The following is a 17,648-nucleotide window of genomic DNA, read 5'->3' on the forward strand; positions in this document are numbered from 1 at the left end:
GCGGCCGCTTTTCTGGCAGAGCACAGGCTCTAAGTGCCTAGGCTCAGTAGTTGCAGCACGTGGGTTTAGCTGCTCCACATGCGGGAGCCTCTCGGGCCAGGAATCAAACCTGTGTCTCCTGCATTGGCAGGTTGATTCTTCATCACTGGGCCACCAGTGAATCTCCAACCTCATTTCAGCTTAATCACTTTTAATCCCTATCTCCAAATGCAATCACATCCTGAAGTCCTGGGGGTTTGGACCTCAACATAGGAATTGGGGCGGGACACAATTCAGATCATAAACACCAGCCTTTTTGATCTTCCATAAACTGACAAGTTAAAAGATAGCATCTCATGATTTAACACTACCTGCTTTTTTGTCTCTCCCTGGAGTCCATCTGAGATCGTTCCTTGTAAGAAGAAAGCAATTCGTTTCATGTAGTTTCCCCAGTTTACGTGTTCCCATGTCAGCTTTCTACCAGGGCTTCTCTTCCTTCCAGGCCTTTGCTAAGCTCTTCCTCCATCATTCCCCTCACTCAGCAATGTAGGCCCTCTGCAGACTCTCCAGGCCCCCACCCACCCTGCCACAACATGCAGAAAGCTGCCTCCCAAACCACTTGAATCCTGTTTGTTAAAAGCGGCTGGCTCCTTTATTTGTTCAGAAGAGTGCCCCCTGGACACTGCACACGCCCACTGCAGTCAAACTGGGCAGGGGCATTCTGGGAACAGTGGCCGGCCGTGGGACCCTCTGCTGCTGGGTCTGGGGAGGCGGTTTCGAGGCAGAAGCTCAGCGTCCAAGGCAGGGCCCACGGCTCAGGCACTGTGGTGAAGGGGGAGCCGCGCAGCAGGAACTCCCGGGAGCGCCTTGCACCTGGGGACCCTGAGGGGGTGAGCCGGGCCCCGCTGGCCCAGGACCAAACCCTGGGGCCACAGGAGTGTCTGCAGGAGGGCTACGAGCCCGCCAGATGCTGGTGGAAGTACAGACCAAAGAGGCTGGAGAGCAGTTGGCAGGCGGCGATCCACCAGATGAGAAAGGCGAGGACTCCGCGGAGGAAGAGGGGCGTGAGCAGGCTGCCCAGGGCCCCGGCGATCAGGGCTGCAGTCTGCTGGGCCTCATCCTCCTCGGGGCCGACCAGGCCATCGTGGGCTGAAGACGGGGTGGGGGACAGGGTGGGGACCGGGCCCAGGCCCCAGGAGTAGCCGCCTGCAAGAAGACGGTAGAGGGAGGGGCGGGTGGAGGTACAGGCGGCGTTGGCCCCGGCTGACAGTCACCCGCCCCGCCCCAGGCTCTACCCGCACCCCATCTTCGGGCCCCACTCGGGGCTTCACCTCGCGCTCTCCAGCCTTCGCCAGCCAGGCTCTCCAGCCTCCGCCCCCTCCGTCATCGCCAGGCCTCGCTGTCACCTCTATCCATTCCGGGCCACGCCCTCCCCTCTCACACCCCATTACAACCCCAGCCCCTAGCCCCGCCCTGCTCCAACTCCAGACCCCGCCCCCGCCCCGCCCCCGGCCCGGCCCGGCCCCGCCCCGCTCCCGCGCAGCCCGGTTCTCACCCAGGGTCTTCAGCAGCAGCGTGCAGTTGAGCGTGAGGATGAGCGGAGTCAAGTACTGCAGGCTCACGACAGTCACGTAGCAGTACACCCGCACCACCTGGTGGGCAGGTAGCAGTGGCTGCAGCCGGGGACCTTCGCGCTCCGGGTAACCTCAGCCCAAGGGGCCGGGAGCCCACACCCCGAGCCCCAGGTTCCCTCCCCGCCAGCGTTGGTACCCGCCGCTGGATCTCGCGGGCCTCGATGCGGCCGGCCTCCCGCCGCAGCTGCTCCACGCGGGCCTTGGCCAGGCACAGGTAGGCCTGCAGGTGGGGCCGGGTCACCGCCAGCCGCAGCAGGCACAGTACCACCAGCACCCAGAGGCGCAGCGAGTCGAAGGCGGAGTCAGACAGCCTGTGCCAAGAGGGGCGACAGGGTCAGTGAAGCCGTCCTGGGTCCCAGGACCCTCCCGCAGGGCCCAGGGCTCCCCCCTTAGCCTCAGAGGGGGCCCCAGCGGCCCGGCCTCCCAGCCCCACTGCCGTACTCACAGCGAGAAGGACGTGTGCCCCAAGGGAGCCTGGTGCAAGAAGTCCCGTGCCATGGGCTTGGTCCAGAGCCAGAGCACGAACAGCGGGGACAGGAAACTGGTGTGCAGGAGGAACCTGGGGGCAAAGGCACGGCGCTGGGAGGGTGGGCACCCAGCACCCCCCTTGCACCCCCCTCCAGGCTCCCTACCCCGCACCCCTCACCCAGCCGGTCCCCCACGTAACTGCAGCATGGGCCGGTCTTCAGACATGGTCAGGGCATCATGGTGGGTCTGGGCCAGTCGCAGGCCTGGGAAGGTGAGGAAGGCACCCAGCAGGGAGCCCGCCACCGCCAGCCCCACGCGGATGGCCAGCTTGACCACAGGAAGACTGGGGGAAAGAGAGGGGTCAGGGGGCTCCTGTGGGGGCGCCGCACCCTGCGTGCAGGTCCAGCCCGCCGTGGCTCTCCCGCCCTTCCCAGCACTCACGCCCAGTCCCAGCCTTGCATCTTCAGAAGGGGCTCCAAGTTCTGGGACATGCTGTCCAGGCCTGGGGAAGACAAAAAGAGGACGGTGTCCAACAGACCCCCGGACCCAGAGCCCACTCTGCCTCGCCTCCCAGATGTCCATCTGCTCCCCAGGTGAGGACACACGAGTGACAGCCAGGCCCTGCGACAAGCATGAGGACAAGCTTGTTCTCCAGTCTGGTGCAGCTCAGAATGTGCCAGGCAGACACTCTTGATTTGACCAGGGGACACGGGGGCAGAGGGCACTGGGCCTGAGCTTCCTGGATGCTGGCGGGTCATGAGGGGCTCCACAGGAGAAAATCAGCGTCCCGGAAAGAATTCTCAGTTCAGGCCCCCACATTTTCCACAGAGTAAAAGCGAATAAATATGAGCTCACAACCAAAATCACCAGACACATAAGGAAACAAAGCATCATCAAAGTGAATCAGCAGAAGAAAAAAAAAAAAGATAAGCTTAAATTCCAAAGACTTTAGAAACTGGTATAAATTCTGTGTGAAGTGACTGAGGAATGTAAAAGCTGGAGATAAGGAACAGGTGGCATGGGACTACTTCAGAGGACCAAGTGGATTTGCCAAGGAACTGATTAAGCTCTTCCAAAAGGAAAATGTAATTACTGAAATGATAGATTGTTAGCATACTAGAAACAGCCCAAGGAATAACTGATGAATTGGATCTGAAGAAATCACTCAGATTCCAACTCAGAAAGACAAGAAGGTGTGAAATATTACGGGAGATTAAGAGACAAGGAGGACACAATAGAAAGTTCAATACAAGTGAAGTCAGAGCCCCAGAGCGAGAGGAGAGAGAGGATGAAGGAGAAGAGATATTGGAAGAGAATGACTGAAGAGTCTGCAGAATGCATGATACATACAAAGTATATAAAACCAGATAAATACAAAGACATCCATACCTAGACACTCTGTGGTGAAACTGTGGAATACCAAAAACAAAGAACTCACAGAGCAGTCAGAAGTTATGACAGATCACCTAAAAGGAAAGACAATTAATTTGGCAGTCACTCTCAATGGCAACAACAGAAAAGAACAAATAGAACGTGAAAATGTAAGACGGTAGAAACAAGGCCAAAAAGGTCAGAAATCACAATAAATGTAAGTGGATTAAACTTGAAGTTAAATGATACAGCCCGTCAGACTTGATTGTGTTTTAAAGTAGACATATCTCAACATGAGGCCAGTGGAAGGTTGAAAGTAAAGTACTAGTCAAAAGAAAGGTAGTACTGTATATCTGAAAGTTGCTAAGTGAGTAGATCTTGAAATTCTCATCACAAGAAAAAAAATGTGTATGTGGGGTGATGGTGTTCATTAGATTTATTGTGGTGATCATTTTGCAATATAAATAAATATTGAACCATGTTATACACCTGAAACTAATATGTCAATTATATCTCAATTTAGAAAGAAAGGATGGAAGAAAGAAGCTGAAAAGACTATATTGACACATACAAACTAGGCTAAGATGGAAGTAAGTCAGAAGGGGTCAATACATCATGAAAAAAAAAATGGCTGATTTGCCAGGAAGATGTAGCATTTTTAAACCTGTAAACACCTTGTCAACTAGCTTCAAAATATATAAAGAAAATACTGACAGAACTACTAAGAGAAATTAAGACTTCCACCATCCCAGAAGTCTGGGGCTTCCCAGGTGGTGCTAGTGGTAAAGAACCCACCTGCCACTACAGAAGACACAAGAGAGGAGGATTCGATCCCTGGGTTGGAAAGATCCCCTGGAGGAGGGCACGGCAACCCACTCAAGTGTTCTTGCCTGGAGAATCCCATAGACAGAGGAGCCTGGAGAGCTATCTAGTCCATAGGGTCACAGAGAGTCGGACATGACTGAAGCGACTTAGCACACACAGTACCATCCCAGAGGGAGATTAACCCTTAGTAAAGATGGAAATCTGAATTTATTGGACGCAGAGAGGAAGAAAATATATGTTAATCAAGAATACATGGAGCACTCTACAAGGTCAATTAATCTACAACAAAGGAGGCAATATACAATGGGAAAGGACAGCCTCTTCAATAAACGATGCTGGGAAAACTGGACAGCTACATGCAAAAAAAACAAACTGGGTTACTTTCTCCCATCATATATAAAAATGAACTCAAAATGGATTAAAGACTTAAATGTAAGACACGAGACCAAAAAAATCCTAGAAGAAAACATAGGTGGTACACGTTTTGACATTGGTCTTAGCAATATTTTTTGAACATGTATCTCAGGAAAGGCAAACAAAAGCAAAAATAAGCAAATGGGACTATATTAAACTAAAAAGATTTTGCACCATGAAAGAAACTATCAACAAGACAAAAAGGCAGCCTACTGAATGGGAACAGTAGATTCATGAGTATTTGCATTATTTGGCTTTGTAATTTATATATATGTTCTCATATATATATATATATATACACTCATCATATAATTTTAAAATTGAAAGGTAGGAAGTATTGGTGATAACAAAGCTCAAGGAGTCAGCAGGGTCATGTGGGCCATGGTGAGGATTTTTTATCTTTATCCAAAGACCATTAGAGTTTGGTGTTGGGCAGAAGAGTGATCCAAATTATGTTTTTAAAAGATCATTCAAGAAGAAGAAAAAAAATCAAAACAAAAATGAGAAACTGAAAAAAAATTTACAACTCCTATCACACATAAAGGCTGATTTCCTTAATATATAAAGAGCTCCTACAAATCAATAAAATGGTCAACAACCCAGTAAAAAACTGGGCAAAAGAACAAATCTTTTCCAGAAGGGAACTAGAAATGGCTCTTCAACACATGGAAAGGTGCTCATCCTCACTTACATTTTCACCCATCAGATCACCCGAGACAAAAAAGTCTGAGGAAATACATTGGGGAGGATGTGGGGATATGTACGTCCACACATCTCTTTCTGATGGGCAATTTTCCAACAACATTATTAAAATTACAAATGCACTTTCTTGCACAGGGTCACAGGCACAAAGTTGTTCTTGTGCAACACTGCTGTCTAATCGCATGGCTTTGTGCAACAGCATTTAACAGGAAAAAGAAAGACTTAAATGTCCATAAACTGAGACCTAGTTAAATAATCACAGACAATTCATAAAGTTACAAAATGCCGTATCAAATTACTATTACTGTGTTACTGTAACATTCTATTACTGTCTGTAGCATCTAGGGACAACGTTCAATACTTATTATTTTTTTTTATTTAAAGTACAGCTAATTAACAATGTTGTGCTAATTTCAGGTATATAGCAAAGTGATGCAGATATATATACAGATATATATATATACAAAAATCTATTCTTTTTCAGATTCTCTTCCCTTATAGGCTATTACAAGATACTGTATGTAGTTCCTTGTGCTACACAGCAAGCCCTTGTTGCTTATCTGCTTTATATACAATAGTGTGTACATGTTAATCCCAAATTCCTGACCTATCTCCCCGCCCCCATCCCTTTTGGTTACTATAAGTTTGTTTTCTATGCCTGTAAGTTGTGGTTTTTTTTTGGTAAATAATTTCATTTATATTATTTTTTAAGATTCCACATGTAAGTAGTATCATATGCTATCAGTTTTTCTCTGACTTACTGCACTTAATATGACGATAATATTGTTTTTAAGAGAAAACCACAAGGTGTAGAGCCATATACACTGTTTTAAGTGAATGTGGCAATGTGGTACCCTAGGTTTCTCTGGGAAGAAGAACTAGGGTGAAAGGATGATTTTATTCTATATCCTCTTGTACTTTATGACTATTACTCTATATATCTATTTCCTCTCCCAAGTTGAATTAGAGTAGGTAAATAGTAAATCACCGTGGCTGCTGGGCAGAGGACAGCCTGATGGGAGCAGGAGTGCCCATGCAAAGTCACAGGCACAGGCCCCCATCAGTGGGAGGAGGTGTCCTCTCTGCTCAGAGCCCAAGGGGGCACGCAGGGTGGCAAGCACCCACAGAGACTGCTCCGGCCCCAGGGCTCCCTTCTTCACCTGCTGTGAGCAGGTGCAAAAGGCACTTAGCCCACCCTCACCCGCTCACACAAGGCGGCGATGGACGCGGCGCTCCCAGGCCCGGTCTGCACGTACCTGGCTCCAGGCCCAGCTCCAGCGTCTCCTCCCGCACCGCCTGCACCAGCATGGCCAGGAGCAGGAAGAGGAAGGCAAAGGCGAGGCAGACGGAGCGCTCGCCTCCCTCCTCCGCACTGAAGTACAGCCGGGTCACGGTCAGGAACACCTTTCTGGGGCCACAGCTAAGGAGGCTCCGGTGCCTGGAGTGAACCCCCCAGCTCCAGACTGCAAGCATGGAAGCTCAGGTCAGAGCCCCGGAGAGCAGGGGTCCGATAAAGGAGACAGACACCGGGGGGCCCAGGACACAGGGCTCGCCGGTGCTCAGGCCCAGCTTCCCGGAGAGCAAGTGAGCCTGGGCCAGGCCTCCAGCTTGGCCTCGTCACACTGCTGTGGGCGGTTAGAAACGGCCACCACGGGCTTCCCCGGTGGTGCAGTGGTTACGAATCCACCCGCCAGTGCAGGAGGCACAGAATCTGGTCCGGGAAGATCCCACGTGCAATGCTGCAGAACTGCCGAGCCCACACTAGAGCCTGAGGCCACAGGACTGGCGCCCGCATGCCCAGAGGCCGCGCTCCACCACGGGAGGAGCCCTGCAGTGAGGAGCCCGGGCATCACAGCCAAGTGCTTCCCTGGGAGCGCGGGGGTTACACTCTGCCTACCAGTGCTGAGGACAGGGCTTCGATCTTGGCCTGGGAAGATCCCACAAGGCCGAAGACAATTTAGCCTGGGTACCGCAACTGCTGAAGCCCTCGCGCCCTAGAGCCTGTGATCCACAGCAAGAGAACCTGCCGCTCACTCATCTGGAGAGAAAAGCCCGCCTGCAACAACAAAGACCCAGCGAAGCCAAAAATAAATCCTACCAACCAAGGGATAAAAACAGTTTTAAAAAGAAAAAAAGCACTGGCCACCAACTCTCTTCCGGTCAAGTCTCCCTTACCCACACCGCCTCCCGGCTACGTTCACAGGTCCTGTTTCCTGCTCCTCTGAGAGGCTGCCAGAGATATAGCTTCTATCTCTAACCTCTCCTGAGAGAGACCCTCCAGAGCTTTCCAGAACCAGTGGTGTGGGTTTCAAGATGGGCTGCCTTCCTTTGCAACCCTATTCCACAAGGGCACTGCCTCCAACTTGGGTCCTCAAAGTCACAGTTTCGCCTCTGTTCTCTATGCAGCTCAGTAAAGACAATTACAGAGGGGTGTCTCTTTGCCAGCCCCTGCATCTATGCTGGCCTATTGAGTTGCTTTGACCCAGGGAATGGACAGGGATGGGGTGAACCGACTTCAGGCCAAGCCTTAGGGGGCCTGCAGCACCCCCTTTTCCTTCCTGGCCACTCTGGGTGAGGAAGCCTGCTCTAACCTGGAGCAGAGATGAAGCAACCCAGCTGAAACCCAGCCAGGAAAACAAAATAGCGATTGCTTTACCCCCACCGAGTTCTGGACAGGTTTACCACACAGCAGTCGGTAACTGATGTGCCAATTTAGTGGGGAGAAGGAGCCTCAGATCCAGCTTCCAGGGGGCCTCCACCTCCCCCACCCGGAGGAAGGATACATAGAGAAAGCGACGGTGAGCAGACACCAGAATACTGCAATGTTGGTCTCCTTGGCTGGGCCCAGCACGTAGTAGTAGGCCTCCGTGAAGAGGTACACGCCCCCGGAGTACACGGCGAAGTCCACAAACCACTGGTACTCCAGGAAGAAGCGCAGGACTGTGGAGAGCACGCCACTCAGCCCCCAGCTTGGCCCGCCCAGGATAGGATGCTCCCCACCACGTCCACCAGGGTGTGCGGGGGGTTGGGGACCCAGCTGTTACCAAGCGCATCGACAGCTGTGAGCGGACAGGTCTCCAGCTGGAACGGGGTGTCTCGGGGCACAGATAACGGCTTCTCCTCACCTCCGCCATTGGCCCACCTGGGAGCCGGGGAGATGAGCAGAAATGGCATCGGCAGCCTCCGTCTTCCCCTGCCCAGGCAGCCGTGGCGGCCTCCTCCTCCCCAGCTTGCTGCTCTGTCACCCTCAGAGCAGAGGAGGAGCTGGTCTAGAGGGTACCTTCACCCCAGCCTGGGTGTCCTCTGAATGCCAGGGGGTGGCCACCACCCACCCACAGGGCTGGCCCCGAGCAAACTTCCAATGAGCGTGGGGTGCCAACGGGAGGCACACAGCCCGGGGTGTTCCCAGTTCTCCTGGGGTGTCTCCAACCAGCCTGTGCCCACAGCAGTGCCTGGAGGTGTGCAGGGCAGGCACTGTGCCCTCAGGGTCTCCCCTGGAAGGGGGCCACTGACCGCAGGCTGGGGGTTCACTCACCGCTCCTTCCTGCCTCTGGGCTTCTGCTTCCCTGCCAGGGCCCGCAGCTCATCCTCCGAAGGGTGCTTGTATCTGAAGAGACTGAAGGCAAACAGAGGCCGTAAGGAAAGCCTGGGCATGGGGGGCCAACGTGGTGAACCTCAAAAGCTGAGACTGCAGAGCGAAGACTGGCCCTGATGAGCCTGGGACAGGATGGGCAGGGGTCATCGAAGGTCAGAGGAAGGCGGGGGAGGTGGGTTGAGGGTCGACAGGGGAGTGCAGCAGGGGTCCTAGACACCCTAGAATCTTCTGGCTAACTCTCCTGGCGGAACTGGCATGTGAATTGTCCTGGAAAGAGAGTTTCACAATTGCCACTGGGTTTTCCAAAAGGGTCCAAGACCCAAACCCTGACAAAGAATTTTAGGAAATAAGATCTATAGGGAGAAAGGGGAGCAGCTGCTCCTTTGAGTGTGGAGATGGTCTCAGCGATGTGTACAATCTGTCAAAACGGATCCAACTGTGTGCTTCAAACATCTGCGATTATCGGGTCAATTATCTCAATAAAGTTCTTTAAAAAACCCGCGCCTCATAGGGCGTGAGGCGGGGCTGGGGAAACAAGGGGCGTGGCCTTTGGGGCCCCGCCCACCGCCGGGAAGGGGCGTGGCTCACCTGCCGTTGCAGAGCAGCCAGCGCGCGAAGGAGCAGTGCGGGGCCAGCCTGTGCATGAGGGTGGCGGTGAGCAATGTCACCACCAGCTGCACGCCAAGGACCGCCTGCGGGGAGGAGACGGGAAAGGCAGTGCCTGCCAGAGGGTCACAAGCTCACCTTCGAAAACCCGGCTATTTATAGAGAGACGCTGAAGCCAGGTGGGGGACGGCGGCCCTCCTGGCTCCGGCTGCTTCTTGGGGAAGGGTCCGAGGGTGGGCTCAGACCCAAGCCTGGGAGCCCCAGCAAGGCGCGGGCCCCGCCCCATCCCCTGGCAGGGGTGTGCGGTGGCGCAGAGATTGGGGCTCCATTTCCTCCTGTGCTAAGGATTTAAGGTAGCAATCTCCCTGAGCCTCAGTTTCCTCATCTGGAAACGGGGTGCTTCCCATTTTGTCTCCTATACTCTCACGACCACCTCCGGGACCTACAGCGAGCCGGGCACACCCAGTGAAAGCGACTCCTCTCCCAGGGTATCCCCACCCCCCCCACCAACGCACCATGTCTCAGGTGAACTTGCAGCTCCTCTGTTCACCCAGCTGACTCTGTCCCCCACGTCTTTCTCCATCCGAAATTATCCCTGAAAATTGAAATCGTCCTTTTTCCCTCTCCCTTCGTTTGTAACTAACCAAGCGGAAAAGAGGCCTGGTCTATTTCTGGCCACTACCTGTTTCGGGATTAACACTTACACATTTGAGTGGGATGAATTTTTTTAATTAGGAATTTTCTCACCAAGTGCTACTAACCACATTTTAAACATATTTCCATATATGTTTATGGAACATAAACAAGCATAACAAATTTCCATATACTTATTTTTAAATGTTTTAGAAAAAAATTGTTTCTGGTAATCAGTCTGAAGATGGGTTTTCCTGCGTGAATGTAGTAAATAACCATTTGCTATCAGTGCTAAGTCGCTTCAGTCGTGTTTGAATTTTTGTGACCCCGTGGACTGTAACCCACCAGGCTCCTCTGTCCACAGGATTTCCCAGCCAAGAATACTGGAGTGGATTGCCATTTCCTCCGCCAAGGGATCTTCCCAACCCAGGGATGGAACTCACATCTCTTAGGTCTCCAGCACTGGCAGGTGGGTTCTTTAACAGTAGCGCCACCTGGGAAGCCGACTTGCTATCAGTAATTATGTAAAATAAAGTGCTCAGGAAGGCTGTCAGCTACCATTATGGTATTAACAACTAAATGAAATAAAGATTATGTTAATGTTAAAACTGATTATTAAAATTATCCTTTAATCAGGCAAAAATAAGCTAACTTCAATAGGAAAAGCTCTAATGTGATGGCTATCCGGCTTAGCCCTGAAATTCAGAATGACTGTTAAGAAATTCATCTTTAAAATAAAAGGACTAATAGGGTATTTTCTCTATGTTGTCACTTGTAAACTGAGACCAGGAACATTTTTTCAGTAAGGAGGTGGGGCATCATCTTTCGGGTCTCACTGCTCACCCTTACCCCTACCCAAGTGCAGACTGGTTAGCAGGCCTTAATGATCAAGAGCACAGTTGGCCGGCTCGGAGCCCAGTGGGCGGGCTCTCTAAACGGCCCCGCCCTTCCCCATGGACCACGCCCCCCCTCCACTCCTCCCTAGGAAATCCAGCACCTCCCAGCAGCTGCTCTCCAGTCTCCCTAGCTCTCCAGACACCGCTCCCTTGTGACCCATCCCCTGGCAGGGTTTTACCACCGACACAGCCCAGCACGACTCCAGCCCACCGGCACCTCCAGCCAAGATCTCTCTGCTGAGCTCGCTGACCATGCCTCCTCCAGGCCCCTCCCTGGAGACCCCAGCACCCACCCATCCCTCCCACGGCCACCGCTCCTCCAGGCGGCCCAGGACCTTCCTAGTCTAACAAATGAACGTCCAGCTCCCTCCTCAGCCCGCAAGGCCCGGCAGACCCCGCTCAGGACCAACCCGCCTCACTGCCCAGCTCTCTCCCCCAGTGCCCTCTGCGCCCAACCAGTCGGGTCTCAGAGACACTCCCAGACCCCAGGCCTCTCCATCGCTAACCCCATTACCCTGGACACCTCTCAGGGAGGAGACCCATGGTTCAAGCTGTGATCCCAGCACCTAGGAGAGGAAGGACGGGAGAGGGGAAGGAGAGGAAGAGAAGAAGAGAGAAAGAGAGGGAGGAAGGATGGAAGGAAGGATGTACAAGGAAAAGAGATGGAAAGCATGCATCCCCTCACCTAAGGCTCCCAAGGTCCGTCCAAGGATGTTTCTCATGGCCCTCCCCACACAGCTCTGGCCTTAGGGTCCACGTTCTGCAGATCTCCAAAGATCTCTGGAGCCTCCCATCACCCCATGTCCCTCCTCTGCTCAAACCCCTTCCCTAGATCAGTGATCCCAGAATCCTGCTGCTGCTGCTGCTGCTACTGCTGCTAAGTCGCTTCAGTTGTGTCCGACTCTGTGCGACCCCACCAGGATGCCCTGTCCCTGGGATTCTCCAGGCAGGAACACTGGGGTGGGTTGCCATTTCCTTCTCCAGTGCATGAAAGTGAAAAGTGAAAGTGAAGTCGCTCAGTCGTGTCCGACTCTTAGCGACCCCATGGACTGCAGCCCACGAGGCTCCTCTGTCCATGGGATTTTCCAGGCAAGAGTACTGGAGTGGGGTGCCATTGCCTTCTCCGAGAATCCTGCTAAGTAACATCAAATCAATGCGCGGGCTTCCCCGCTGGCTCAGAGGTAAAGAATCCACCTGTCAATGAGGGAAACACAAGTTCGATTCCTGGGCTGGGAAGATCCCCTGGCGAAGGAAATAGCAACCCACTCCAGTATTCTTGCCTGGGAAATCCCATGGACAGAGGAGCCTTGCAGGCTACAGTCCATGGGGTCGCAAAAGACTTAGCAACTCAACATCAATGGGACTTTCCTGCATCCCATTTCAGACAGCCCTTCCCCTCACCTCCTACAACGTCCCAAACCCTGGAATGACCTCCTCTTTCACCAACCCCTTTCCAACCCACCTCCAACACCCCGCCTCAGGGACGCCCCTACTGCAGGTAAGGTCAGGCCCCTTTCCCAGCCCCTCGAGTCTGCCGCTGCCTCTGCCCAGTCCTAGCGACTGGGGTGGGGGGTGGGGCCTCCGCCCCCACCCAACACCAGCCTTGCCCACAGAGGCCAGGATAAGTTTGAAGGATAAACTGAACGGGTTGGACCCAGAACCACGTGAGACCTGAGGGTTCCAACTGTTCTCTCTCCAATTCTGGGACCCTCGCCTGCCCAGAGCCCACCTTGAGCCCTTGACCCCCTCCTCTCAGGATTCTCCCTGGTCCTTCAGCACACCCCATACCCCGAGGGAGCCCAGATGGACTCTGTCGGTGCGGTCCCCAGGCTCCCGCAGGACACCGTGCCCAGAGTGGGCCCCAGTCGGACCCCAGATCTCCCTCGCGGGGCTCCGAAGGTGTTCAGATCCCCAGCACCCTCCAAGGGACGGCCCCTCAGCAGGACCCCAGACCCCTAGAAGGCACCCCAGGGACTTGTCAGAAGCCCAGAACGCTCAAGGCCTTCCAGTCCCCTTGCACAGCCTCGACCCCCTCATAGATCGCGGAGCGAGACCTAACCCCAGAGAGGGAAACACAGCCCTCAGCGCGACCCCGAGTCCCTCAGAGCCCTCAGTCCCCACAGAGGGAGCTGTGTCCCCTCGGTGTTTCCCTGGACTCCCCCACGGCGGAACCCGTAGCCTCTCAGGGGCCCCCATGCTAAGAGTTGCGGGCTTACCATGTTGCGGACTGGAGGGCGGCGCGGAGACCCATGGGTCTGGAGCTCAGAACTCACCGCGGAACTCGACCGATCAGAATACGAGTTTGGCCTAACAAGCAGCCCATCCAACCAATCGTCAGGATGGGAGTCGGGGCGAATCGCGAGGACCAGGAGTCACTCGCGTTGCATGGCGGAAGTTGTAGTTTAAAGATGCTTGACGCGTTCCGATCGGGGGCTCTGGAACCCCAGGGAGAGCACTGTTTCTGAGAACCAGTCTCCCACCTGCACCTATTTCGCAGGTTTAAAGCGAATATACTTATTCATCAAATCACTGTCTCCCGCTAGAGAGTTCGGAGCGTGGAATTCCCATGATCAAGAATATTCGGTGACCCCCACTGACTGCTCAGACTGAATTCAGAGCCTTCTGCCTGACTTCAATCTGCTGCCAACACTATTGTACTCAAAATAGAACAGCTAGCCACCAGCCTTGCTTTCTTGTATCTTCCTTTATTTCATCTGGCAAAAGCCTTATTCATCTCTAGTTGCAAGTGGTCGCGGAGGGTGGGCTCCAGCAATAAAGGAAAAAAACTGGCTCATGTGAAAACTCCAAAAGCATTGTCAGCTTCAGGCATGGCTAGATCAAGAACTAAATGTCAGCCTCAGGAATCTAATGTTTTCCGCTGTTTCAAGGCTTAGAGGAAAGAGCTTCAAGCCCAAGTTTTGCAGCTGTATTTCTATGGATAAGTATGTCTGTCTGAACGAGGACATATTCTGTGGGTGGGACTGTCTGAGGGTCTTTGTGGGGACTGTGTATAGTTGATTATATATGTATATGCTGCTGCTAAGTCACTTCAGTCGTGTCCGACTCTGTGCGACCCCATAGACGGCAGCCCACCAGGCTCCGCCGTCCCTGGGAGTCCCCAGGCAGGAACACTGGAGTGGGTTGCATTTCCTTCTCCAATGCATGAAAGTGATAAGTGAAAGTGAAGTCGCTCAGTCATGTCCGACTCTTAGCAACCCCATGGACTGCAGCCTACCAGGCTTCTCCGTCCATGGGATTTTCCAGGCAAGAGTACTGGAGTGGGGTGCCATTGCCTTCTCTGATATATGTATATACATATGTATATATACTATATATGTATATTTGTATATAACCATACAAACATGTATAGTTCATTGCCTTGTCTCTGTGAGTGTTTTTGTCTTTGTATATGAGCATATGTGGATGTCTCTTTGCAGGAGATTCACTCTGTGACTTTGATCCTCTGGACCCAGTGTGTTGGCTTGAGATAGGGTGGGTGACAGAGGCAGTGAGGATCACTAGGATTTCACAGGACCTACATGGGGGTCATGAGACACCCCTCAGGGCTACGGCATCCAGGTGGGATCCAGGGAAGCTGGAGTTTGGGGAGGGTGTCAGAAAAGGTGGATCAAGAGAAAAGGGGGACTTTTGCAGCAGGTCCGTTGCTCATCAGACTGGAGGGCTGACTCGACTGCTTTCTACAGCAGATCAGGGTGCTGAGACAATTGTCTCCATTAAACTGATAAATATACTGAGACTCTGAAAGGCCCCAATCTCTAATCCACACCCCGACTCCCCCCGGGGCCATAGGGTTTATGCGTCTAGGCATCACAGCGCCCTCATGTGGTAAACTGCAGGCAGCTCACACATTCTGGCCCCTAGAGTTCTGATCTTCCCTCTGCAACCTCTCCCGGTTGCAGAAAAGGCACCTACATCTTCCAGGTGCTTATTCCCAAATTCTGAAGTTGGCCTTAAACTCTTTCTCTTGCTCCATACCTGACCTGTTAGTCCCTCCTAATGACTTCACCTTCCAACTGTAACCATTGTCCCACCCAGCCTCCCTCCCTCCCTTCACAGCCTCTACCCAGTCCAGCATCATCTCCCACCTCCAATCCCCTCCTCCCTGGTCTCCTGTAGCTTCCATTCCCCTTTCCCCACCCACTCCCACAGTCTGTTTTCCCCAAGCATCTTAAAGGCACCTGTTAACATTTAACCCGACCATATTCCTTCTCTGCTCACAACCATCCATTGCTCCCACCTCACGCAGAACAAATGCCAAAGTCTGCTCTTGGCCCATGTACTCCACCCTTCACTGTTCACTCAACATGTCAGTTCTTTAAAAAAAAAATAAGAATAATAATTCTATTTATATACTTGGCTGTGCCGTGTCTTCATTGCCATGCAGGCTTGTCTCTCATTTCGGCAGGCGGGGGCTCCTCTCTAGTTGCAGTGCGCAGCCTCCTCATTGTGGCGGCTCCCCTTGTTGCAGAGCAGTCTCTGGGGTGTGCGGGCTTCAGTAGCCGCAGCTCCTGGGCTCTAGAGGACAGGCTCCATAGTTGCTCCACAGCATGTGGGATCTTCCCAGATCAGGGAACGAACCCTTGTCTACTGCACTGGCAGGCAGAGAAGCCCCAGTTCCTTTTTTATATATATATATATACTTAATTGGCTGTGTCTAGTCTTAGTTGCAGCATGTGGACTATTCAGTTGCAGCCTGCAGGGTCTAGTTCCCTGCCCAGAGATCAGACCCAGGCCCCCTGCACTGGGAGTGTGGAGTCTTAGCCACTGGACCACCAGGGAAATACCAACATTTCAGTTATGCAGCAGGAAGTGTTCCTCATTTCCTGTCCTACACTGCATGTATTGTGTTGTTTGTTCTACACTGGACGTTCCTCTATTCTACGTTCTCTACTCTGCATTGGATGTTCACGTTGCCCATTTTCCACTGGACGTTCTTCATTGTCCATTCTACACTGAGTGATTCCATGTTTTCTGTCCTACATTGGCTATTCCATTTTCCCTAATTCTCACATAGTCCCTGTGTCTAACGTCCCACAATTTCTGACCACACTGAGGTCCACGCTCTCATTCCACACTATTTCACTGTCTCTATTTATAGTGCTCTCAAAAATGCATCTTTCATATCTCCGACTTTCATCATTGTGTTTTTATCCAAGTCAGACTTCCCACGGTGCTTCCAACCAGTGACCAAGCTCCTGGGTGACTTGGACCCCCTCTGATGATGACAATGGCCCTGGCCAGTGTCACCATGGTGTTCCTAGAAAGACTGGTGGTAGGACACTCCCACCTTCCTTGCTTCCACTGTCACAGAGCCAGCAGGGCCAGAGCAAGCATTGGGCCCAGGGGCGTTTCCAGAACCTGGCAGTATGCCCACAAGTACACCTTAATGAACTTGTATAGTCACACACACACGATATGTGACAGAGCCCTCCTTCATTCCCCAGGCTCAGGCGAAGAATATGGGGCAGACTCCCTGGAAGCCAAGATAGATTTTATTTATTATTGTGCGTTCTAAGTCATTCCAGTTCTTGTTCAGCTTTTTGTGACCCCATGGACTGTGGCTCACCAGGCTCCTCTGTCCATGGGACTCTCCAGGCAAGAATACTGGAGTGGGTTGCCACGCCCTCCTCCAGGGGGTCTTCCCGACCCAAAGATCGAAACCGTGTCTCTTATGTCTCCTGCATTGGCAGGTGGGTTCTTCACCACTAGCATCAGCTGGGAAGCCCCATTTATTATTATTTCACTTTATTTTGAAACTTCACGTGGGGACTTCAGAATCCAAAGGGCACTGTTGGGCGCCACCTAAAGGCAGATGGTGAAAGTGCAACCTCCCAGGCTTGAACAGAGCCACACCCATTGGGCCTGGAGGCCCCCAGCGTTTGAGGGCAGCCCACGTTTTTATGAATTCCACACTGGGCGCTGACTTCAGGGCCCGGCCTACCTTCTTATCCACCATGTGGGTAAGATCCAGAGGTTGAAAAGGGGCCCTTTCTGGCCATACCTCCTGCCTTGGCCTCTCTTCCTCCTAAGTCCCTGGCCCTGTGTCTGGCTGTATGGGGAGCTGACTGCGACACTGGCGGGGAGGCGGTCTAGGGGGGGCGGGGGGGGTGGGGGGAGGTGGTTCTAGTTTGGCAGTTCATGCACCTCATGTACCTGGCCAGGGTCCTTGAGACCGAGGAAGGGGGTCCCCAGAAGGGTACCCCAGATGGAGAAATTGGCACTCGCATAGAGACCGTGGTGAATGTGGTGACGGTGCTGCTGGGTGTGGCAAGGGCTGTGTGCTCAGCCAGATCCCCAGAGGGCGCTGTCCATGGGCTGGGGTGCAGACAGCAGCACACCCCTTCTCTGCGGGTAGGAAGGGACAGAAGGAAGCAGGTGGATTTAGGACCCGAGTCTGAGTTGGTTGAGAGAGCTCTCCAGCTGAACTTAAACACGCCACAGAGGCCTTGAGTGCACCCCACAGCCTCTGCATTCTCTGCGGGTTTCCCCGTGTGAGAGGGAACC

At 52.9% G+C, this 17,648-nt stretch overlaps 1 protein-coding gene across 3 annotated transcripts; it reads right to left on the reverse strand.

The window, feature by feature from the left end:
• Positions 1 to 603: 603 nt before the first annotated feature.
• TMEM161A (transmembrane protein 161A) lies at positions 604 to 13,442 on the reverse strand. Of its 3 annotated transcripts, none has more exons than XM_043467449.1 (13): positions 13,340 to 13,413; positions 10,110 to 10,189; positions 9,577 to 9,680; positions 8,929 to 9,009; positions 8,438 to 8,535; positions 8,177 to 8,333; positions 6,650 to 6,801; positions 2,523 to 2,583; positions 2,281 to 2,424; positions 2,059 to 2,172; positions 1,750 to 1,924; positions 1,535 to 1,631; positions 604 to 1,185 (listed from the first exon to the last, which is right to left on the reverse strand). In XM_043467449.1, exons 2-13 carry the CDS (start codon positions 10,110 to 10,112, stop codon positions 932 to 934), a joined length of 1,440 nt encoding a protein of 479 aa, XP_043323384.1. In that variant the 5' UTR covers positions 10,113 to 10,189; positions 13,340 to 13,413; the 3' UTR covers positions 604 to 931. The 3 variants fall into 3 exon arrangements, with proteins under 3 accessions (XP_043323384.1, XP_043323387.1, XP_043323385.1); XM_043467452.1 differs by having other exon boundaries at positions 9,577 to 9,709; positions 13,340 to 13,408; XM_043467450.1 differs by lacking the exon at positions 10,110 to 10,189 and having other exon boundaries at positions 13,340 to 13,442.
• Positions 13,443 to 17,648: the final 4,206 nt, after the last annotated feature.

This window comes from Cervus canadensis, chromosome 4, assembly GCF_019320065.1.
Source record: "Cervus canadensis isolate Bull #8, Minnesota chromosome 4, ASM1932006v1, whole genome shotgun sequence".
NCBI lineage: Eukaryota > Metazoa > Chordata > Mammalia > Artiodactyla > Cervidae > Cervus > Cervus canadensis.

Coding starts and splice junctions, on each gene's coding strand:
- TMEM161A (XM_043467450.1), bottom strand. Junction 9,010..9,576: donor TGGCTGCTCTGCAACGGCAG/GTGAGCCACGCC, acceptor GTTTGCCTTCAG/TCTCTTCAGATACAAGCACC. Junction 2,425..2,522: donor ATGCAAGGCTGGGACTGGGC/GTGAGTGCTGGG, acceptor TCTTTCCCCCAG/TCTTCCTGTGGTCAAGCTGG.